The following is a 24,912-nucleotide window of genomic DNA, read 5'->3' as shown; positions in this document are numbered from 1 at the left end:
TCGTGTATCTCACTCGCTCAGGCTTTAAACAAAATACAGCAACCAACCTGTAAATAATGCATGCGCTGTTCCGACACGTGTCGCAGTTGGCCGTGTCCTGTCCGGTCCGATAGGAGAGCCTGTGTGGAGATAAAGAGAGAGACGAGTCATTCCCCGTTCACCCGGTCCTTCCTCATTATCAGCTGTGTTAGCATTCCTCACACCGGCGTTCTGCAGAGGACACGCGGGACGCCGGCTCACAGAGCGCAGGACAGAACAGCCTTCAGGTCACGGCGATGCTGCAGAAATGTCAAGGCGAGCTGCTTTTGACTGGGCTTTTGTTTGCTAACGGGAGCTAAAATGTGCTGATGCATGTGGCACATAGCTCTCTTTCTGTGCGGTTTGCTGTCTACATAGGCAGCTGTCTTTTAAGGTAGCATCCTGACTGAAATGAAACCACATAAGAGACTGAATTTTGCAGTGATTTCCAGTAGTTCATGCCAGCGAATTATGTAATACTCTGCTCAAACGCACAGCAATCACAAATGTTGAATACGTTTACATTTGGCTTTTTTATATCAAATTAAATCATATCAAACTGATCACAGATTTTATGAATTATTATTATTATTATTATTATTATTATTATTATTATTATTATTATTATTATTATTATTATTGTTAAATTTAAAAAGAGAGATTTACTGGTGATTTTCAGCAAGGACATTATTCATTAATTTTACAGACATTTCGTTAACCCTAAAACAAAATGCAGTAAATGATTCAAAATACAGGTAAAACACCAGTGAAAAATCAATATGGAAAATTCCTTCAAATTTTAAAATGTTTTTGATCGTTAATATGCTAATATGCTTTATTGCAATTTTGGCTTGTTTATTTATTTATTCATTGTAATTTTTTTTTTCTACAGTTTAAATCCAAATAAATTATTTTAAGTACTTATTTTATTTTATATATATATATATATATATATATATATATATATTTTTTTTTTTTTTTTTTTTTTTATTAAATTTTCATTCATTCTACCAAACAATGTAATTTTCATTCAGGACATTATTAATTAATTTCAATTAACCCTAAAACTCAATGCAGAGAATGTTTCAAAATGCAGGTAAAACACCAGTAAATTCCTTCATATTAATATAGTGCATTGTGGCTTATTTTTACGCATATGGTTAAGGTGTAGAATTTGGCTACCTATTAATAGCCTTCATTATAGGCATGCTTTTAAAATGCTGTCTCCTTGTGACCTTTAACCCTGTAAAGAGTCCACAGGAGCATGATTTGTCGTTGCCCAACAAGAGAAGAATGCAACTGTCCATTGTGCATGTAGTTAGTATGTTCACAAGAGCCTCCAGCCTGCAGTGAACATGAAATATGATCTGAGTTTAGACCCAAAATCCCATGTATTCGACCAGAGAGGTGCGATATCATTTCTGCTGGAGTTCATCCTCACCTAAAATAGACTGAGCTCAGGGGGAAATGGGAAGTTCATTAACTAAACCAGAACTTGATTCTTCATTCGTCAGATCTTCTCTAGTTTTTGCCTTTCACTTCTATCAGAGTTTTTTTTCAGCTGTAGAACTTTGTATGTAAATATTTGATTCAAAGAGAATTATAATCAGGCCGGATGTGTGTGTAATGTTTGTTGAAGCGCAGAGCTGTGTTCCTGAATTACTTCATTGCTGTTTTGTACATCAGCAATCAGCTTCACGTCGGCGCTCTTAACAGCATGAAAAACAAAACTGTTAATTCAAATGCTGAATAAATTATACATAATACTAGAATGCATCTCATTATAGTCACTTAACTGTCACTCACTGGAGGTTAGCACAGTGACAGTTTGAGGCTTGCCGATCAGCTCAAGCTCATTGACCAGTGGTATTCTGCTGAATCTCCAGCATCATGGTAAAATCATGTGTATTTAGCTCTAAGATGTGCATGTGAGTTTGCAGTGTAATTTGAAAGTGATGTCATGAAGTGATTGCATGCAAAAACACATACAGCACAAATTTTAATTTACTTATTGCTTTGGATGAATTGTGTTGTATTCCTCATTTGGATAAAAGCATCTGTAAAATGAATGTACTCTACCATTAAAAAACGTTTTAGAAATAAGTCTCTTTTGAGCACCAATGCTGCATTTATATGATTAAAAACAGTAAAATTTTAATATAATTTATTTCTGTGATGCGCAGCTGAATTTTCAGCATCATTACTCCAGTCTTTAGTGTCACATGATCCTTAAGAAATCATTCTATTATGCTCATTTGCTGCTCAAATAACATTTTTTTTGTATTATTATCAATGTTGAAAACAGTTGTGCAGCTCAATATTTTTGTGAAAACTTGTTTTTTTTTAAATAAACAGCAGAGTCGAATTACAGTACCAGAATCTATTTGAAATGGAAACCTTTTGTAATATAATAAATGTCCTTACTGTCACTTTTCGGTCAATATAATGCATCCTTGCTGAATTCAAGAATAAATTTCTTAAGACTGAGCATTTACTTCACAGTTATCGTCTTTGAAAAAGTTTTGCGTATTGAAGGTTCATCAGAGTTAAATGTTAGTTCATACAGTAGGACTGTGTAGCAAGAGCTCTCTAATGTTTGCAGTTTTTGATGTATATTGGTGATCTTTGGCTCTGAAGCGACTCAAGCTCTCGGTGTACAGTAGTCAGTGTTTACATCTGATTCCTAGTCTCTGGTACGTGTTTGTGTTTGTTCGCTCTGAGTTTGCCTCCAGGAGGATTGTGCTATAGACTCTGAGCTGAATATTTCTGTTAAAGTAAATAGCATAAATCTCCTTTTGTCAACAAGTTTTTCACTGCCGGTGGTGATATTTGGAGACGTGGGGTCCGAAAATTTGTGAAGCTTTACGTTTACTGTTGGCTGCCATTAGTAATTACCGCCTATCTTCACAACGATAGCTTTGCTGTCAGGAAGAAAGCGACCCCACGATGGAGGGCCAATGTCAGACTAACAGGAACTCGACGGAGTGATCAATAGCTCTGATGAGGCGTGTTCATATCTGTCTGTCTCTTGTCCTGTCGATCCTTATCTCCAGCTCGACTCTGTCCGTCTCTCATTGCTGGAGTATTATGGGATAAATACAAGTTAAGCTGTATTGACAGCATCTCTGGCATCCTGTCGATTAACACAGAAAATCATTTCAATTCATAATGTCAATGTGTGTGTGTTTCTTTTGTTGAAGTTATAAGTAAGTTTTGGTAGTTAAACTTTTGCTTGTGGATGTTTAATCCAAAATATTCCAGAGTTTTTTTTTTTTTTTTTTTTTTAAATTTTTTTTTTTTTTTTTTTTTTTTAACATTTGTTTAATTTGGCTTTACTTTTGTCCAATATTTTGCACAGTTTTTTTTTATGTGCATTATATAATTGAATATTCATTGATTATTATTAAAATCAGTAAACTGATGTTTACCACTTTATTTATTAAAAGACGTGCGGTAATGCTTATTTTTGACAATCCATGGAGTAATAATTTCATAATTGAAGAATTTCAATTAATTCTTGAAATTTATAAATGTTTAAGTGTTAAATATGATTTAAATATATAAAATGGTAAATTTATTTTTAAATGTACTATGTGTGATATATAGCTTAATGAAATAATATAGAAAAAAATGCATGAACAAACCATTTTCCCAGAGTTTTTCCTGCAACCATCAAGTCTGGAAAGTTTGTTTTTATAATGTAGTTTGAACTTGCATGTGTTTGTCTCACATTTTTACTTGTGTGTTTTATTTTAATGTGCTTGCATATATAATTTGGACTTTCATTATTATTTAGTACAATACTACTCTAATCTAGCTGGTTCAGGTTAACGAAGAAATCCAGAAATATTAATGTCAAATTGCAAAAAATGGAACAAAAAATAAACTGGATCTGCATGTTATTTATCAGAAAAGAAAAAAAAAATCTGTATGGTATTGTTTGAAAAGAAAGAAAGAAGGAAAGAGCAAATGAAAGAGAATGTATTGAGTGGTTTATATGTAAAAATGCAAAAATGTAACAAGCATAAAGAAAACTACAGTAGTTCTGCATTTTAGTTATTAGACAAACAACCAAACAAAAAAATGTGTATTAGGCCAGACTTATTTCATGTCCATTGTGATCCATACTGAAGTTTGCATTTCTATGCCGATCGCCTTTTTCCAGTCAGACTAAAGGCTGGTTCACACGGCAGGATAATTAGGCCGATTTTAGCCCCGATTCACCCCTTCCGACAATTTTAGGATGCTCCGATTATCGTAAAATAATCTGATCAAATATTCCTGCCGTGTGTGGTGTGTTAAGACTGCTCTCCTCTGCTCGGAAGGACGTCGGGACCGCTCCGATCTCAAATCGGGGATATCCAACATGTTGGATTTATTTGGCCCGATTTTCCTCGTGTATGGGTGTCCCCCGAGGACAAACGATCACGCAGCCTGTGGACTGTGGCGTGTAGCCAATCAGAAAGCGAGGTGACGAGGCGGTGATGAAGTACCGGGAAACAAAATCAAAACAGCCGGCGGCATGGCGCCACCAGAAAGTCCGGTAACGATACTTATTGTGTGTGGTTGACGGACTGTTTATCAGTTTTGGACCAGTGCAGCGCGAACCGATCGTGATCATGCGACGCTGTTACTACACAGCGCTAATGAGATCCAGTAAAGAAAGCATTTGAATTCGCCACAGAAGTAATAACATCGCTGCGAGATCTAGAGAGAAACATTCACATTTCTCTGTTATTAACGGATCAAACAGCGCGTGGAAAACCAGGAATGAATGAACTAAACTTATCCAGTGTCTACAGATCAGCAACATTCGTCCGCCATGATTGTTTACTCTGAAGTCACGTTTGATCTCGAGGGATTTTGCGAGATTTCCCGTCTGACATGGGGAATGCTCGGGAGTCAATCGCCGGTTCGTGTGTGATGTGTTGATTTTGCCGTGTGGCCTGCCACACCACACACTGTACGACCAAAATTGTTAGACCCGTGAATTTTTTATCGCCGTGTGTGGGGTCTCTCAGGTTTGAAAATCGGCCGACAATTTTAAAATCGTCCCGTGTGAACCAGGCCTAAGCTGTGGTTGTTGGGTAGAAAATGCACTGTGACTTCAGCCGGACTGAATGGCGAACAGTTCAATGTGAAACGCCCCGTTCCTCTGTGACTCAGTCCAGAGCTGGAGGTCCAGAGCTGATTTTTTTAGCAGTCACTGTCAGAGAGCAGCCCACTCGACCATTACCTGCACCGGCCTCCTTCATAGGTCAAACTGCGGGGTCATCGTGTAAAAGAGCGGGACACCGATGGCCATTTTGGCTCTAATGAGAGCATGTGAAGTGCTGTTTGCTGATGCGTGGGGTTTATCTGAGGCTAGTTTCCGTGCCTAATGGGGACAGTGATATATAACGCTGTTGCTGGGAGCCTGAGGTTGGACAGGAGGGCAGGAGGAAGGCAAAATAATGTTTGTCACAAGGCTCTGGCTGCCGGCGGTGATCAGACTGATCCCTCTGTAGCAGCTGGCACAGCGCAGGGGGTAATGTGTTGAAATGTAAAAAGGAAGTCAATTATGTTGTATCCCGAAAGAGAGAGAGAAGACCTTTAGGACACAAGTTGAATTCTCCCACAAAGGACACTCTGTTATTGGGCTGCATATTATTTGTGCAGACTGCATTGATTATCATTTAAGTAGATGCACAGAGAATCAGTTACTTTCAGAATTAATTATTTTCAAAGCTTTGTGTGACATATATAAAGTGTCTAACTAATTTTCAGTATGGATGAGTTCTGGTAATTATTAATTTATAATAAAAATAAAGTAATTATTTTTGCCTTATGTTTTAGCAAGGGCTGGTTATGAGGGTATATAGAAATGTCGAGCAGCAGAGATATTGCTGCAACACAGTAGATATTTTATGTATTTTTGTAAGCATATTATATGTGTGTGTTTATATATAAGTGTGTATGTATATGTGTGTGTGTGTGTATGTGTGTATATATACATGTGTATATATATGTGTGTGTGTGTGTGCTTTTTACTGTAATTCGTAGTTTAGCTACACAACCGCTAGCATTCCTTTTGATCCTGTAGCATGTTTTAGGTCAAACGCCTCTTTGCATACGTCTTTGTCTGCAGCACGCTTTTGAACACGTTGAAAAGTACTATATTATGCCTGCTGTAATGTTACAGATGTGATTATGAACACACTCACCTTTTGTTACACGAATGACATTTCTGAGTGTGTGGAATGAGACTGTTACATAACCACACAAGCATTAACTGTTTCTGCATTGAATGCAGAAAAATGCCCTTTTTAGACCTGAGCTGGGGAATTGAAAACTCATTGCATTGCCTTGAGAATACATTAAAATATTCCTTGAAGTGTAATATCTGGAAAAGCATTATTCATAAGAAACCTCTGGGGTGTTTGCTCGGGTAATGTTAGAAAATTCCTTCTCTAAAATCAAAGTCGTTTTTGTGTCAAATGTTTTTTTGTGTGTAAAGCATGCAATTAGACTTTATATAAGTGCTAATACTCTGTCTTAGATTAATAATGCACCGGATAATGTGTTTATTATGCAAAATATGTTGTTTTGATCAGTCAGCGGTCCATTGTCCCATGATTCTCGGAGTTTGTGCTTGAGCGGATCTCTAATCATCCTCATGATGATGTTGTCTAGTCTCCTGATCATCCTCTGGATCAGTTGTTTATGAAACCCTCTTGCTGTGACCTTAATTGTGCTTCAAGTATATAAAATAGGCATGTAGACTTGCAGGTAATTAATGCCGTTTTTAATCACTATCCTGGTGGGGTTCTAGTGCTTGCATCCCAAAGCATCTTTAGGGAAATGTGTGTGTATGTGTGTGTGTGAATATGCAGGAAAATAAGTCTGTTTCCTGTGCAAACTCAAATTTTTCATTTCCCTTGACCTAACCAGTCTCAAACATTAAATTTAGTCCTGTTTCTCTCTAAATTGCATGCAAACTGATCTCATAAGGGGCTTACTCAATATTGTACAGTTTTGTGTGTAAATGCTGAACTAATCAGTATGTTATGCTTAGCTGGGTGGGATAAAGCTAAATGTGGCATTGGAATATTTTAAAGCGATAGTTTAGGCTGATTTACATAATATCCTGCTGTGAGAATGAGCTGGTTTATCATTGATTGGCTCTGACTGTAAATATTCAGCTGTTATGCATGTAAATATCCTGCTTGTGTAGCTTACTAGTTAGTGTCTGTGATATTTCTCGTTTGGACTTGTTCATTTCATCTAAATATACTGTGTAATCTTCTTCTTTGTGAGGTACATTTTATTGTCTTTTCTACTCTCTTAAAAAAGGTTTGTCATTGCTTAATGCCTCTGCCCCGATTTGGAACGCATTCAATTGTTAGATTAAATAGGCGCTCTCGAAAGTAGAAGGCTTTTGGCATCCTTAAATAAGTAGTATTTAGAAGGCCTCTAGCAAATTTCCCAGGTTGAATGCAAGGTGATAAAAGTCAATATGAAAAAGAGCGCTGCCCCAAAAGTCTTGCTAACCGAGCAAAGATGCACTTATCCATCCTAATTAGACCTGCTATAGCAGTCAGTTTGAGAACCAAACAATTATTGGGGGTGATTTAATGTTTAGAAAACCATAGAGACAACCAATGTAATCAATCAAAATCAACAGAGTACATTGGTTTGTTGGAGCTTTCAACACATTGTAGTTGGCATGAGTTGTAGATGTTTAGGGAAACCTGTAAGGAAATGCAAATCTGCTTAGTGCAGTTCTGTTGGCACAGTTTTATTTTTATATAAAAAAGTGTTACCCTTAAAGTCGTATCCATCCTAATTAGACCTACTATAGCTATAGAACCAAACAATGGCTCTAAAACTGATGTAATTTTTTTGTTGTCAGAGTAGTTTCTTGTATCTCATGCAAAAATGCATTGGAAACTAACAAAGTAATCCATCTTTAAGTCAACTTATTGAACAATGTGCATTGTGGTTCACATTGTAGTTGGTGTGCATTGTAGGGATGCACCGGTTGACCGGCCATAAATCGGAACCGGACGGTTTTTGCTTAAAATACGCAATCGGCCGGTTTTTGGTCTTTTTTCGGCCGATTTTTCCAGAAGTGCGTCCGCGTGCACAGACTACATTGTAATCATTCGCTATCATGTCATTTGTGTGGAAGTATTTCGAAATCTGTGCGCAGGACACGGGCAGTTGTTCAGCACTGGAAGTGCAGACTTACATGTCTGAGGCACAGATAGCAGGAAGTGAACAGCCGCTGGTGTACTTGCGCACAAATAAGAGCCCCTTTCCTGCGCTCACTGAAGCTGCGCGAGCGTACTGTACCTGTCCGCACCCTACACAAGTGGAGATAGTGAAGGGATGTTCAGCTCAACTTCTCACGTGTTGGATGAGAAACAAAAACGGACTAAACTGTGAAAAAACTGAAATGCGTTTAGATGCGTTAGTACTTGCATACACGTTTGAAAAGCCAGAAGTAAACGTTAGTTCTGCATAGGATGATTATTTTTATTTAACCGTAAAATTACATTGACTTAATTTGATTTAAAAATCACCTGCTGTAGCACACTGAAAAAAAGTGTTTCATTCATCCAATTAAAATTTTGTAGGGTAATGATTCTATATTTTTTTTAACTTAAGCCAATAGTTATTTATTTTTCATTGGCTCAAGTAAAAAAAATACAGATGTGAATCATTACCCTATTTTTTTTTTTTTTTTTGGACGAATGAAAACACTTTGCATCTTTGTTTTATTCGCACCAACATGATTTTAACATTTTGGAATAATTTATTTATATACCATACTTTTATTTAGTCTCACTGGTAAAGACCTTTTTTTTATTTAAAACCAAATTTAAAAACTAAAACAAATACTGAATGCTGATTAAGAAACATCTTTTTGAATGTGTGTTGATTGTGTTGTTTGGACTGTAGAACTATGCAGTTATTGCCTTTAATTTCACATGGTTACAGTTAGGGCTGGGCGATATATCTAACGATATGATCATGCGCATCTAGTCAGTAAATCTGGTTCCCTGATTAGCGCTAAATCGCCATCACCTGCTTTCAAATGGCTGACAACTGACAAGCTACGCAATATCGGGTTCATTATCGCAGATGTATCGCCTTCGATAATCAACGCGATATTGCGTAGCTTGTCAGTGAACTACGGCTCTGTCTATTAAATGCCGCTCCATTTGAAAGCAGGTGATGGCGATTTAGCGCTAATCAGGGAACCGGCTTTACTGACTAGATGCGCATGATTATATCGTTAGATATATCGCCCAGCCCTAGTTACAGTTAATCTTTTCATTTAAGGCCAGTTCTATGTAGGTTCAACCCAATTCAAAAACAAAAGCTAAATGCTGATGTCTGTACCATCTATGTTTGTATTGAATGTAGGCTACTTACTGTGCAGTTACTGCCGTTAATTTCAGATGGTTACGGTTATTGTTTTCAATAGCCAAAAGCCAGTTTGGCCTATTAAATATCAAATAAACATCTTGTTTATGTATATTTTCCTTCTTTCTTGTTTGTTGCTTAAAGAAAAAAAAAAAATCGGAAATCGGTATCGGAATCGGCCAGTTTGCTTGAAAAAAATCGGTATCGGAATCGGCCATGAAAAATCATGATCGGTGCATCCCTAGTGCATTGTGGATTTTTCAATTACTTTGTCACAGAATTTCATATTTTGAAACAGAGTGCTACACTTAAAGTTACTAACCAACCAAAGCTATACTCATCTATCCAAATTAGGCCTACCTGAAGTATTGTTTTCTGTGTTGAAAACATTTCTTGTGTCCAATGCACAAACGCACGGATAAAACCAAAATAAACCATCTTTAGGTCATCTTTCCAAAAAATGTGTATTGTGGTTCACTGGCACATTCAACACATTGCGGTTGGCATTTGTTGTGAATGTTTGGAGAAACCTGCGTGGAAATGCAGTTCTGCTTGGCGCGATTCTGTGCTGCAAAAAGTGCTGCCCATATAGTCTTGCTAATCAACCAAATATGCACTCATCCATCCAAATTGGACCTACTATAGCAGTTTGAGAACCAAGCAATACATGGGAATGAAGTAATATATTCTATGTCATAAATGCATTGAGTTATCCAAGGTAATCCTCCTTTAGCTCAACTTTCTGAACAATGTGCATTGTGGCTCAAAATAGGGCCCTATGAAATCAGTTTTATTTTTTCCCAAATTCAGTTTTTTCCCGTTTTTATTTTTCTCTACTCCTTTTTAATGGTTAAATTAAATTTTATTAATCAAAAAGCATGTCTAATTAATTAAAAATCATGAAACTTATACATTTTCACATCAATTTATTAAAAGTTTAACAAATATTGCATGTTTAGGGCCCTATAAAATGTTTTATTTTTTCATAACAATAAAATACATAAAAACAAAATAATCTATTTAAAAAAACAAAACTAAAAAAAAACATAAAAACAACCTTATTTAATCAATTTTAAATTAAAATAGCAATCAAATTAATTTTTTTTTTTTTTTTTCAGAAATTCTGTTGTGTATTTACATTTTGGTTATCAAATGAAGGCAAAAAACTTTAATTTAATTTATCTTGATTTTATTGAAAATTAAGCAAACTTTATTTTTAGGTAAACAAAGGGGATTTACTATTAAAATTAAAACATGGTAGAAATGTTGTGTGATTATTCCTTAAAAATAATGTTTGTTTCTTTTTAGTAGTAGTAGTAGGCTATGTACATTCTGCTGAACAATAGTAATACAGTACATTTCTGGCAAATACTTGTCTTTAAATTAACTCGTTTAATCCCAAAATTTTCCCAGACATGAAAATATCCAAATTATGTGTCATTAGTAACCCTTTGAAATAATAATTATTTTTTTATTTTTGGGGGGAAAAGTGTGTAAAAAATTGTGTTTTATGTTCGGTCACAATTGTGACCAGTGGGATAATGTGTGTACTTAAATAACATATTTCTGCAGTCATAAATAAGGTTAGATATTTTAGCCCAGCTATTTTAAACTGTTTGATCACATTCTAGGGTTACTATTATGCAGGCTGCTCTGGTCATGTGACAATTTGCACTAATCATGTAAAACTGCACTTATTTAATTGAGACCCTTTATTTTTTCCATATTTGCAGGAAGTACACTAAAACATCGGTCAGTAAGGTTTTTAGAGCTTTATAAATGAAAACCTTTTTTACGGTCACTATTGTGACTGGTGGGATTAAACGGGTTAAGCCGGACTTTTATTTTGACGGGTTGCCGTGAATACCTTTATAGTTCTGTGTATGTGATATGAAGCTAGTTTTACTCAAATCAAACGGTCAAATGCTCATGAAGTGACTCTCAGAGCAGTTCTGGAGATGTTCTTCATGTGTTTATGTCCTCATTTAGATAGACGGCAGGTGCTGAAATCACCGCAAGCGTCACACGCGGTTCAGTATAAACGAAGCCGTGCTTCTGGGCCATTCATTAACAGAGACACGCAGAACATGCAGGATTCATATTTAAATTGACTTTTCCGGCTTAATATTTACAGATACTAGTCCATCGCGATTTGATTGTGTAATGACCTACTTTTGATTCATTCAAAATTTGACAAATTCCTTGACAATCCGCGTAAACTGTAAATTCTGTTTTTATGACTGAGTTCCGCGATTCCATCCACGTTTTCTGCATCGCGGAAATCATAGGGCCCTAGAAATAGAGTGCTTCCCTTGAAGTCTTGCTAACCAACCAAAGCTGTACTCATCCTTCCTAGTTAGACCTACTATAGCAGTTTGAGAACCAAAGGATACGTGGAACTGACGTAATGTTTTCTGTCTTGGATTAGTCTTGTATGCCATGCATATAGAAACAACCAAAGTAATCCATTGTGCTTCAACACATTGCACATGTTTTGGGAAACCTGTGGGAAATTGCAATTCTGCTTGATGCGGTTCTTTGGCACAGGATTTAATTTTACTCTTTGCATGCTGGTAAATGTACATCGTCTTACCCTTCTCTATGAGCTTCTCCTTTTTCCAGCTCCTGAATGACACCCAGCAGCACTTTGATGGTTTCCTGGCTGGAGCTGATCATGTTTTCCATGGCCTGGAGCTGCGCTTTAACATCACCATCCTGATTGACAGGCACTATCTGCTTGCAAACCTCATTATCCGTCTGTAGAGTTCCTGTTCCCATGCTGCCCCTGCATGGAGGCGCGGGCATGGGAACGGCTGTCGAGGAGACCGGAGTCACCGGCGCCTCCATGGCCCGCAGTGGTCGAGCAGACAGCGTGCCCACGTGGCACTGGACCTGCGTTGTGCAACTGGTCCGCGGCAGCGTCTGAGACTGCAGGCCATTGAGCTGCAGCGCATTCTTGCGTTTGCTCCGCTCAGACGGACTCTCCAGGCACTCCACCTGCGTGAGAGAGTTCCACGCGATAGGTCCCATCACTTTGGAGGAGGAGTCCTCTAGAATATTTCCACTGCTCTCCCCAGAGTTCAGCAACTGCAGCTTGCCTGAGCGATCAAGAGTTCCAGAGTCTCTCTGGAAGCCCTTACTGTGTTTACTTCTGACGCTACAGATCTGATAGTCTGAGCTGTCTGTTCCTACTGCGGACCCATCTGTCGGACAGGGGAGAACCAGAGCGTCCGAACACGGTCCGTCTGTTGTCTCCAGACAGTCCCTGGCTTGTGGGTGTTGCTCTATAGTTGCGACACACTTGCTGGTGTGCATTAATGCTCTTGTTTTCCTCACATTTTGAGAGGGTACACACTCCCTACCTGCCTCGGTAGCTTTCGCCCTCTTTACATCAATAACAAACCCATCGTCCTGATCCTTACAGCTCTCCACCACAGCGGCATGCTTGACCGTATGTCCTTTCTTCCGGTCAAATGGAAAAGTCTGGTAACGCTTCCTAAGGTCGGGTGATGTTTGCACTCCGGTGCTTTTGGTGACATTGGGGATTGATCTGCGAGCTGGGACGGTCATGTACTTGCGGTACGCCACTTTGTAGACCGGCTTCCCCCCTCGGGCCGCAGCAGCCTGTTCATTTTGTGCCTCGCAGATGTCCTTGAAGCGCACCTGAAGGGCTTTGTTGCGTTTGCGCACATGCCGGCTTTCGTCCGACGATCCTTTGACCTCCAGGGCCATGGAGGCCGCCGTTGCCTCAGAGTCCGACTCAGAGTTGGTGAGCATGCATTTACCAGCGTCCTTGCTCACCATGGTTCCTGAAAACACAATATTATTAGTTAGAAAAATGGTGCACTTGCCTTTAGCAACTGTATCATGCATGTAATTGTGTTAGTAGATTAGATTTCTGTGCTTAAATGATCTGACACAAATGTGAAAATAATCAGTCATGGAACCAGAAAAGGGCACAGCTGCAACATCCTTCATCCCCAGACTCTATGAACATTTCATATAGCGAATTAGCATCCTTTCATTCGCTAACTTGCTCGGCTTGTTTGCAGTGAAATTTATGGAACAATCTCATGAGTGTTGTCTTAGCCCGTGACTTGTTTGTCTTTGACAGTTAATTGCATCTCTTAATCTCGTGTGTTCCTGGAGCGACCGCATACAGGGAGAATGATAGAAGTGAAAGCGTGTCATCTGTCTACCTCCCTGGAGTTCACCATCCCTCAGCTAACTAATAGAAAGAGAGACACTGCCTGCCCTGTGATTCAGCATCATCACCCTGACAAACACTCCCAGCTTCCCTCCGTGGCCTGTGTGTCAAACTGCCTTTTTTAGTGCCTCGATATGTGCATTCTTTTCTGGAAATATGGGAGAGTGTTTGAGGCTGTATGTATGCATGTATCTCTCTCTCTCTCTCTCTCTCTCTCTCTCTCTCTCTCTCTCTCTCTCTCTATCCATCTCTATCTCTATCTCTATCTTTCTCTCTCTGTCTATCTCTCTCTCTGTCTGTCTCTCTGTCCTACCTTTCTACCTACCTATATCTACATACTTTATTTTTCTAATTTACTCAGTGAGACCAAAGACTGCCTGTTAGATTTACCCAAAACTAATTCTATCCCATGTTTAACCGCTATAGAGACATCAGTGGCAAATTCCAGAAGATCTGGCCGAGGTAAGGGTGCTCTCAGCGCTGAATGACCACTGATGCCCTGAAGCTCACATCTCTGAAAAGTGTCAAAGCAAATATTCAATTAGATGTTATTTTTATAAATCAACCAAATATTTGAAGTCTAAACAACTACATTCTTGCTTAAAAAACTCTTAAAACTACATTCTGTGACACAAAAACAGTATTATTTGTAATAATACTGACACTGGCTGTGAGAAATACTGCGACTGCAGTGATACAAACGGTGAAACGGTTGGTTTGCTTTTATCACTAGAATATCACATACCTGGAAAAGGCTCTCAGCCAATTAGATTTGTATATTCGGGGTGGGATGGTTCAATTTACTCGCGGTTTGGTTTGTATCACGGTTTTATAGTCACGGTTTTGGTATGGTTCGGTATGTGCTATGTGATATAAAACTATACTGTCATATAAAAATAAAGAAAATAAGATGAATCTATCTATCTACAAGCAGCACAGATAAATACAATAAAGTAAAGATACAAATAAAATAAACTGTGATTTTCAGGTTTTTTTAAGGTAGGTCTAACATTAAGTTTTTAGGTGCAAAATTGAATAAAGTAATCAAATGTAAAATAGCATTGCATATTTTACTGTATGAATTAAGGATTAATCTTTATCAAGGTTACAAAAGCTATTCAGTCAAGTGCAGTGAGTGATTTCCTTGTTGTTGCTGTATGATTAATAAAGAAATTTGCTGTCACTTTAAGAGAATGCACTGATCCAGTGCACTGATACAGTACGTTCAGCCGGCTATGCCTGCTATAGATTATTTACCAAGATGTGCATTTTCACTTAATTTTTGTGTGAATTTGTCCATTCAAACACAATACTTCAGAGAGAGCTTAATATTTGCACGTGTTCTGAGGCACGGGTTTGCAAGCATGGGATGAATCCTAAAAAATTTTAAAACGTATCATGGGTTGTAATTATTATCATTATTATTATTATTATGAACTGTTCTGAATTGAATTGAGAGTGCTCTTTATTTGCTCTTAAATTCAATTTCTGAAATTGTTTTACACCATTTTCAATTAGAAAACAGTTTTTTTAATTGCAATAATATTTCACAATTGTACTGTTTTTACTGTATTTTTGATCCAATAAATTCAGCCTCGGTGAGCAGGAGACTTCTTTCAAAAAAATAAAAAATAATTAAATCTTACCTACCAGAATTTTGAATATTAGTCTAAGCCAAAGAGATTTATTAACATGCCTTATTTGTCCAATTTCTTAAAGTAATAACACACCTCTTTTTAACCTGTTAACCCGCACCTGGATGCCAGCACACTGAGCACTCTTTGTTTGCACGTGTCAATGTTTACGAATAGATTAAATGAAATGGGACAAAATTAATCTTTACAAACTATATATCATTATAAAGGTCTATAGCATCAACGCATCAACGATAGATCGCTGTTTTTCAATGGAAAGCTTATAAGGAATGTATTTGCTAAATTTGTGCAGGTGCATGTTAACAGGATTGAAGATGCAACTACATAATTGAAGAATCATTCAGGTTTGTAGCGTTAATGGTATATTTTGCAAAAGTTTAATACTAATAATTATAGTATAAGGGGTTTGTCAGGTCACCAACCCTATGTGTAAGACTTATCAAATACCACAAAAAGAGCCTGGAGCAGGTTTCTCGTGCACATGTGTAGACAGCAGGGAATAACAATCCATACAGGAGCAGCATATGTTCTCAAAATCCAATAATATGTAATCTAATGGAGTGTGGATTCCTTTGTGGGTTAAGAAGCAGGTTGATCTCAGAGTTACTTAGCTGCACTTTCTGCAGGAGTGTCATGTTGACCGTCTCTAATGCTTTCTGCGCTATTGGATTATGTCTCTTACTCTAAATCATTTGTTAAGGGCCTCGAGGAAAGCGAGATAAACAGGTGGTGACAGACCCTAAGCGACTAGCCGGCTTCCTAACCCATTCGGGATCGATGTGAGCTGCAGACATCATTACAAACCTTCAATACAGCACCCAAACATGCTGGCCGAACAACACGCAAACGAGATCGATACGGCTGCTAGGAGTCATGGGATTGTATTAATACTTTAAATCGAATCTGCAGTCGTCTAAACATCGTAGGCATCTCTCCTCCTCCTCGTTCCTGCTCTCTTCTGAGTGTGATGTATTACTAGTGTAACCCGGTTGTCAGGGAAAGCCCATCCCGAATGCATTTCCAACTCAATTAATCAGAAAGGGTACTGCCAACGGCTCGAGTCCCCCAAAGAAGCATTAGCGGCCCTGGGATTATGTAAACAGCAAAGCATGACTTTATTTACATAAGACTCTAAAGAATTAATTCATCAAATTATATTTTCACAGTTGCCTGGTGTTTGATTTTGTGGTATCTTAGCAACAGCCGAGTGGTTTTCTCTTCCTGGACTTTGTCAACCTGAGCTCTTGAAAATCAGCTTTATCTTTGAAGACCCTGAAATGAAAGGTGGAAGATGGTAAACTTAATAAAGTGCTTTATTTGCACACTGCTTTCATTAGTGCTGCTTGATATGTTATTCATACTTTGAGTTACAGATATGAGTGGAACCTCGAATCACGTGGCTAGAGCAACTGAACATAAGATTTGGACGAAAAACTGTATAGCGACAAAGCAACTGCATAGCAACCAGGGTTGTGCATCATTCAGAGTTTTATTAATTGGACTTTATTTTATTTTATGTACCATTCTGTATTGAATTGAGAACGATTTTTAAAGTAAATGAATTTGAATTTGGTAGCAAACAGAAAAGCAATTTAAATTTAAGGAAATATATTACTGTAATAAAATTATGTATTATTATTATTATTATTATTATGCAGCATCCTTAATTAAATTGAGAATGCTTTATCAAATTAAATTAAATTCAAATTCAGTTTTGAATTTTCAATTTGAGGTAGCAAACAGGATTGCAGTTTAAATCTGAATGTACAGTAAGGAAATAATCATTTAATTTTAATTATTAAAATATTGAATAATAACAACCGCAAAAAAATAACAAAAACAACAAATTATTATTATTATTATTATTATTTTGATTATTATGCATGATTCCGAAGTTAGAACAAACAGCAATTTGAAAGGTAAAATTAAAGTGAATTCAAATTCATACAGCCTTAATTTTATTTATTTTTTCATATTTTTAATAATTAATTAATTTCTTTTATTTTTACTTGAAAAGCTATAATATTGTCAGGGTAAACTGCACTGCCATTCTTCTGGTAAAGGCTCATTGTACAGTAAATCCTGCATCTATGTGTCATTTATAATGCAGACAGCCACACATGAGATGTGTGAACAGTTCAGCCTCAAGTTCATATGTAATGAAGTCACAGCAGGCTGTGAATAGTAATCATTGTAGATCATTGTGTGTCGCGTGAATCGTACAGACCTGCAGACATGTATCCAAGCACGAGAGTCGCTGCTGTTTGTGTGTCTTCAATTAAAGAGCCACATCTGCTCAGTCACACGCGAGTCTCTGCAGGCTTTGGTTGTAAGACGGTGAATCGTAACTCATCGATGTCGCCTGAACCTCTAGTTCTGTGTTCTACAGCGAGCTCTTCATTTTTCCTGGTGACAAGTTCATCTGCCTCACACTGCTGCTTTCTCATGCCAACACTAACTGCAGGAGTTCAAACACACTCTCATGGATGGATGAACGGACAACCTGTCTTCAGTTTCCCCCAAAAATCAAGTGAACTGACCAGTAAACTTTCATCTGACACCTTAGCGTCTCTCTCCATTACTTATTTATTTCTCTTCCTACTATCCAAGATGCACTTGTTTTTAGATAGATGTTGATTTATTTTTATTTTCTATTATTTATATTATAACTTTAGTGTGATTGCACCATATTAGTTATTAAATTTAATGAATCCTTGATCATCTTTTTTCTATTTCATTATTGTTCATTTTTATTTTTTGAAAATATTACTTTTATATTTACAAATAGAATTGTGGTTGCACCACGATTCAAAGGGGAATATTTTAATTGAATTAATGGATTTTTTTTTTGTTTTAATTGAACTTTTACATTTAGGTCATTTCTTTATCAAAGCAATCTTAAAATGTTATTTTTATATTGGTATTACAAATTTAGTGAAACCGACCTTCAGGTTTTTTTCAATTAATAAAATTATTATTATTATTACTTCACTTAAAAGTAATGTTGTGCATCACATTCGTTGCCATTGAACATTCGTTTGAAGATGAATATTTTCAATGAAAAACAACCCACATTTAGGTCTTTTCTTCACACAAAGTTGTCTTGAGTTTTGACTTGTGGACTACTTTTGTGATGCTTTGTTTGTCAGAAATTTATGGAAAAGAGCTTTGTTTCTTTTGAGTTTTCAGGACTGAGGTCAGAAGCTTCATATGCTTCTCCAGTGTTGACCTGCAGCTTGTGTGTGCTTTCTGACCGAAGCGTTTAGTGGGTTCTGGCTCTTTTCCTCAAGCACAGTCAGGATGAGGGTTTTAATCTGGCCATCTAGTAATGTGCATGTAAAGAATGTGCTTTTGGGGTTTGATAACACATCAAATCAAATTGGTTAATTATATAAGACTAATAGCATTGTACAGGAACCTCAGGTCATATTTCATATTCATCCTCCTACGTCTGCGAGCATTAACAAAACAGGAAATCCCTTCCCTGCTTGATTTCTTTTTTATTTTCTGACAGGAGCATGTGTTGTTTGAGCACAGGGTGTCCTAAAACACTGCAGGAACAAATGAAAGTGTGGCACTTCTAGACAGCGTGTGGAGGCCGAGCGCTCACCCTAATCCGGCTTTAGCTGCTGCCTTTCTGTTATTTATTTATTTGGTTTGTGTGCTGGGTTTTCTCCTGGTGATTTCCCCTGCAGGATATTATTAGTGTGCTTTCTCAGAATGAGGCCTGTTCACATTCGACACAGAAAAAGAGTTCATATGCATGTGTAATATGACCAGGATGTAGTTAAAACAGTCTCTATTTTCAGCGCTTTCCATCAGAAAAGGATTTTTGTGTCAATCATTTCAACCATACCATCAATTTCTTCTCTTGTGACTCGTATGTATTGTGCTAATACCGAGATGTTTTAATAGCAGATGATTCTATTCATTACTCAGAAGCCTCATGCGGCATTTTTAATGCATCATAATGTTTTTGTAAATATATTTGTGTTAATTATTTCTAAGGAAGAAGTAACTGTATTATCTACAGTCGATATGGCTAGTTCATTTAATGAAAATAAGCAAATGTCGTTAAGTTCATTTAGTTAAAAAAAGAAAAGGGAAGGAAAACATGCTTTGAACATTTTTAAATTGTTTGCATCATTTGAATTTTAAACAGTGCAAAGTTTGTCTTTTTGAAATATTTTTTTTAAATTAATCTATATGTTTTGATTCAGTAAAAAGGACAGAACGATGAATAGACAGATAGACTAAAATGCATGACTAAATATGAAGAAAATGAAATAATTTTTGTGTATTAGAATGTATTTGTGTTCACGCTGGACTACAGATATGCAAAGTATAACATTGTGTTTGTGATGGTAAGGATGGAGGATATTGTGAGTGTGATCCCTGCTGCATTAAAGCCAGTGTATGGAGTCAAATCCTTTGTCCATTAATCGTTTCTCTAATGCCATAAGATGAGGCCGTCCATCTGAACGACTGCTATTAGAGGATTGTGCTTCTAATAATTGTCTCTCTCTGATGCTAGAACATTTTAGTGATGCGTCCCTGTCATTTCATCTAGAGTTAGTGTGCTCACTGTCCTTCCATTAGATGCGTCTCTTTAGCGGGTCTGTAAAGCGTTACGCTCAGGTGGAGAGAGGACTCTTTAAACGCCGGCTTTACTGCGGAAACAGCTCAGAGGTCATCACATCTGCCCTGCTAGTTAGTCCTTTAAATCCACAATCATCAAGCATTACAGTCGTCGTGATGCCACGCCACCTCACTGAAGCTCTGAAGATGAAGCATTATGACATTTCTGACTATTGCTGTGTTCATTTACTAATGATAGCATAGATGGATGGATGGATGGGTGGATGGCTCACTTTCATTCAGTCATTGACAAACAGTAGATCATGTGCATTTAGATGTGAAAATTTATGAACTTAAATGTAATTAGTTGCTGTGAAGGATTCATTTGACTGATTGATTCAATAAGTTAATTGAGTTTGTGAGTATTTTTGATTTGTTAAAAGAATCTGTTCATACAAGTCATTTGTGATTTGTATTATGTGGATGGTGCCATTTGTGATAGATAGATAGATAGATAGATAGATAGATAGATAGATAGATGCGCCATATGTTTTTGATTCACCAAAAATAAATGATTTATAGGAGTCATTTTATTTTTTAAATGGACTGTGGTAAATGTTCTGTATATTATTAATGTACTAAAAACAAATAATCTCAGAATCAATAGATTATCTATCTACTGTATAATCGTCTCTGAGATGATTCAGTATGTTAACTGAGTTTGAGTCTTTTTGATATATGCCTTCTAACTTCAGTTCAAAAAAGTCATTTGTTTGAGTATTTGATTAGGCTGAGTGTGGCATATGTTTTTTGATTTGCTAAAAATGATTGGTACGTGATAATTATTTGTTTGTGAATTAGAAGGAGCTGATTGTGCTGTGTGTGTCAATTCGAAAGATAAATGAATATTTAATCTGCTCATAATAGTCATTAGTTTCTGAATTGTACTAGAGCAGTTGCATTGCATGTTTCTGATTCCCTAAAAGGAAGCAGCTCTCTAGAGTCATTTGTTTGTCAATTGGACTACACTCTTTGTTTTTGTGTGCAGACCATGGGGACAAATCAATAGAAAGATGTGGAAAGATTATCAATGCTACATGGTCTTTTTTTATCTCCTCACATTTGGTTCAGACCACGAACCCATGACAAGAGAAAATATTCAAGAGAAAATGACGGAGAAAACCTTCATTTCTATAGTAACAGATCACTATACATCCAAATGTGCTATCCAATTTATGAACTAAAGTGTAAAGATTTTATAAGCACTATTAAATGCACTATACGATCTAATAATATGAATAATGTGTGTTTCAAATGAAAATGTCAGTTCACTGGAAATGAATCAAAGCGTTCAGTGGAGTCAGAGCCTGATCTGCCCCGCTGACCCTGAACGGATTTCTTCTCCGGCTTTGCTGAGAGCTTTTACTCTATTTAGTATTCAGCTCTGATAGACCTGCAGTATTTTGAGGAAGTCGCTGGTATACAGGGACTGTATCTGACTTAACGCTGAGTAGTAAAACATCTCACCCCAGAGCTTTACACAAACACACACATGCATAGCCAAAGCTCTTAAACATTTTTGAGTAAGGTTCTTGTGGATGTTTAACCGAGACTTTGCTGCTCAGGAGAGGGGTTAGATTAGCACTGACTGATTCTGAACTCTTCTGCAGTGTATTATCTCTCTGTCTGTCAGTTAATGTCATGGAGAGGCTCTCTGTGGAGTTTCAGACAGCGGGGTGCAGCTTCCATTACCCACAACACTCTTTATTTCATAGAAAAAGCAGACATGTGAGATCGGGGGTGGAGAATGAGAGCAGAGATGCATTGTGTGATTGTCCTCCAGCTATACATCGAAACAAGACTAATTCAGCCAGCAAACATTAGCGCTGATGCTTAATGTGCAGTGTGCTTCATGAAGGTGTGCAGTGGTGCAGATGTAGCATCTGTAAATTGGTTTCTGCTGGAGACCAGGTAACTAGAACACACACACACACTGCACTCAGTACATGTTTATGTGTGAGATTGTTGTTAGATGTACACAAGGTGCCCTGGGTAAATGCATTATTTTTGAGGTGTTTGTGTTCTCCATTTTGCACTGAGGAAAAAAAAAAGTGGTGTAGGGTTTACTTTGAAATTATTTTCACTCAATAATTTATAGTAAATTTCAAAAGTAATAAAGAAGTTTACAATAAATATTGTTCGATGATATGAATGGATGGATGGATGGATGGGCAAGGAATAAAGAGGGATGGATGGATTGATGGCAGGAAAGAGAAGGATGGATGGACTAAAAAGTGGCTAGAAAGGAAAGAAAGAAAAATGGATGGATGGAAATAAAGAAAGATGGATGGGTGGCAGGAAAGAGAAAAATGGATGGAAGAAAGAAGGATGGATGGATGTCAGGAAAGAAAGAAAAATTAATTGATAGATGATGGATCGATTGCTAGAAATAAAGAAAGATAGATTGATGTCAGGGAAGAAAGAAAATGGATGGATAGAAAAGATGGATGAATGGATGGATCGATTGATGGAAGGATGGAAAGAAAAATGGATGGAGAGAAAGTAAGAAAAATGGATGGATGGCAAAAAATAAAGAAAGATGAATGACAGGCAGTAAAGAAACAGATGGAGGGATGAAAAGAAAGATGGATGAGAGAAAAAGAGAGAAATAACAAACAAAAGAAGGAACAAAAGAAAAATGGATGGATGGAAGGAAAGACAGACAAATGGAGGGATGAAAGGAATGAAAGGAAGGTGGAAAAATTGATGGATGAAAAGAATGGATGGAAGGAAGAAAGCAAAGAAAGAAAGATGAACGGATGACGAAAGGGAGAAAGAAAGATCAGTGGGTAAAAAAAGAAGGAGAGTAGGATGGATGGAAGAGAAAATTGCTATTCATGAAATGTCAATCTCTAATCTGATTTACTGGCTCTATGCGTTTTTCAGTCTTCTCTTCACAGGTTTAGTGAGTGTTTGAGGATGAATCCAGTTTGGATTGAAGTTCAGATGTACAGTATAAAATCACAGCATGTTAATGAGATACTGGAGCGCAGCTGTATGTTCAGTTTTATTCTCAGCTATCTGAGATTCTGAGAAAGCCACAGGAAAGAGACTCACTTTTACACTGGTCAGATGTTTCTTCCTAAGTAGGAGATTGTTGGTCAGAACAGCTGCAGTGTGGAGCTCTCTTGATGAGGCAGAGATGGCCATATCAAATGCTGCCGTCTCATGGGAGTCTGAATCTCTTCAGTATTCCAGGCATGTTGTGACCTCTCTTTGTCTCTGTGTTTGTACAGTGAGCAAACAGACTGGTAATAAAGCCATTACCACATGAAAGACAGCATCTGGCTTCCTCGCGGCCGGTGCTGCTGTTTCTGTGTGTGAGGCAGGTGAAGAGCGAGATGATGAGTCTTTAGGCTGCTCACGACTCAGAGTCACGATCCGATTCCAAAAGGATTCTTAATGCATCTCAAGTGTTCAGCAGTGGTGGGGTTTGCTTTCTCTGCCAAGATCTATGACCTCAAACTCCGTCTTTGTCAAGCAGCATATATTGATGCAGAACTGCTTTTACTGCTGCTGCATGCTTTAGTGTTCGGCTTAAACTTTGACTTGTTCTTGACTTCTGAACGATCAGCTATTGAATATGTGGTATGTTTTGTCCTGCAGCATTTTTTAAAACATAGAGGTCATGAATGCTGGTTGGATGTTGTAAAGCTTATTTAGGCCTGTTGTTTTAGGCTGTTTTACTTTCACATACATTTATTTGCACAGTATTGGCGAGTCTATGTACTGTTGAGTTGTATGTCAGCCCCAAAAAAAAAAAAAAAAAAATATATATATACACCTTTAAATTTATTCTCATTATTATAATCGAAAAAGATTATAATAATAATGCTCATTTCAGGTTGTTTGTTTATTTGTTGTTTTTAGTCAGCACAGTGCAGTTCAGTAATGTAAATAGGACATCTATCTGTCTGTCTGTCTGTGCAATATGACCCAGGTATTTGTGTGTGATTCACCCAGTTTACTGTACAGTAGGTGACTGACCATCGTAATGCAGTATGCATCTTTCTCTCTGTGTGTTTCTGCTGGTATCTGGTTATAGAGGTAAACGGAGTATGGGAGTGTTTCAGACAGAAAGGACGTCGTGATCCTTCAGGTAGAACCCAGATAAAGTCTCACTTTTTCCTTCTCATGTTCCGTCTCTCTCTCTCTCACGCACACACTCTCACACTGTTTGTCTGAGCAGACTACAGTGTGTGTTAGTGAGTGTTTTCCTGCCTTGTGGCCGATGGGTTTGTGCTTTGAGCGTTGGATTGGTCTCTAGTGCTAACAGGCAGTATTTATCTCTACTATGCTCTTGTTATGGGCCTTTCATCAGGCCACTTGAGCCATTGACACTTTTAAAGACATAGTTCAACTAAAAATCGAAATCCTTTCATCGTTTACTTACCCTCATGTTGTTGGAAACCTGTATGACTTTTCGTTTCTGAAACATAATTCAGAATGTTTATGCAGCTCTTTTTCTACAATGAAATCCTGTAGTGTCCGTTCTAGCTCTCAAAACTCATTTGCATTGTGAAACGCGGAAGAACCAATGCAGGCTGGCGTCACCGAAGAAGTCTTTAATGCTCACTAGGCTCACCGGTGTTGACGGTGTTACCGGTTTTAAGCCGCAACACCGGTTACATCATTGTCCCAGTGTGACACCGTCCCCTCCGTAGTTTTGATTTTTAAAAGTATTCATTTTTTCTTAAATATTTATTTGAATTAAGTAAAAATAATTATAAATAAGTTCAGAAGAGAGCATACACTATAATTAAAAACTGAACACAGCTACAATGCTGCATGTCAAGAGACAATCACATCACAGATCAGCATCACGAGTCAAATTTCATTTATCATGTGAGGAGAACGAGTAGAACTTACAGAAAAGCAAGAGAATGGCGGAAGAGTTAGTGTCAAAACGCAATGCAAAAGCGCCTGCTGGGTTTCCCATACATTGATTTATTTGTGGCGGGCCACCACAATATCTAAACTGAC

At 37.5% G+C, this 24,912-nt stretch overlaps 2 protein-coding genes across 2 annotated transcripts in view; one reads left to right on the top strand and one right to left on the bottom strand.

The window, feature by feature from the left end:
• Positions 1-24,912, top strand: part of dock1 (dedicator of cytokinesis 1) — a 238,154-nt gene that overhangs the window by 118,686 nt on the left and 94,556 nt on the right. The window lies entirely within an intron of this gene.
• LOC109070568 (inhibitory synaptic factor 2A-like) overlaps positions 1-24,912 on the bottom strand; it is a 43,212-nt gene that overhangs the window by 16,175 nt on the left and 2,125 nt on the right. Inside the window, exons 2-3 of the mRNA XM_042735996.1 lie at positions 12,023-13,238; positions 48-119 (exon numbers count right to left, since the gene is read on the bottom strand). Of these exons, the coding sequence (XP_042591930.1) occupies positions 48-119; positions 12,023-13,233 (1,283 nt within the window). The 5' untranslated portion in view covers positions 13,234-13,238. The remainder of the gene's footprint in view (positions 1-47; positions 120-12,022; positions 13,239-24,912) is intronic.

Source organism: Cyprinus carpio, chromosome B12 (assembly GCF_018340385.1).
Source record: "Cyprinus carpio isolate SPL01 chromosome B12, ASM1834038v1, whole genome shotgun sequence".
Lineage (NCBI taxonomy): Eukaryota > Metazoa > Chordata > Actinopteri > Cypriniformes > Cyprinidae > Cyprinus > Cyprinus carpio.
Note: the sequence above shows the minus strand (reverse complement) of the source record. Positions and strands in the feature narration are given on the sequence as shown.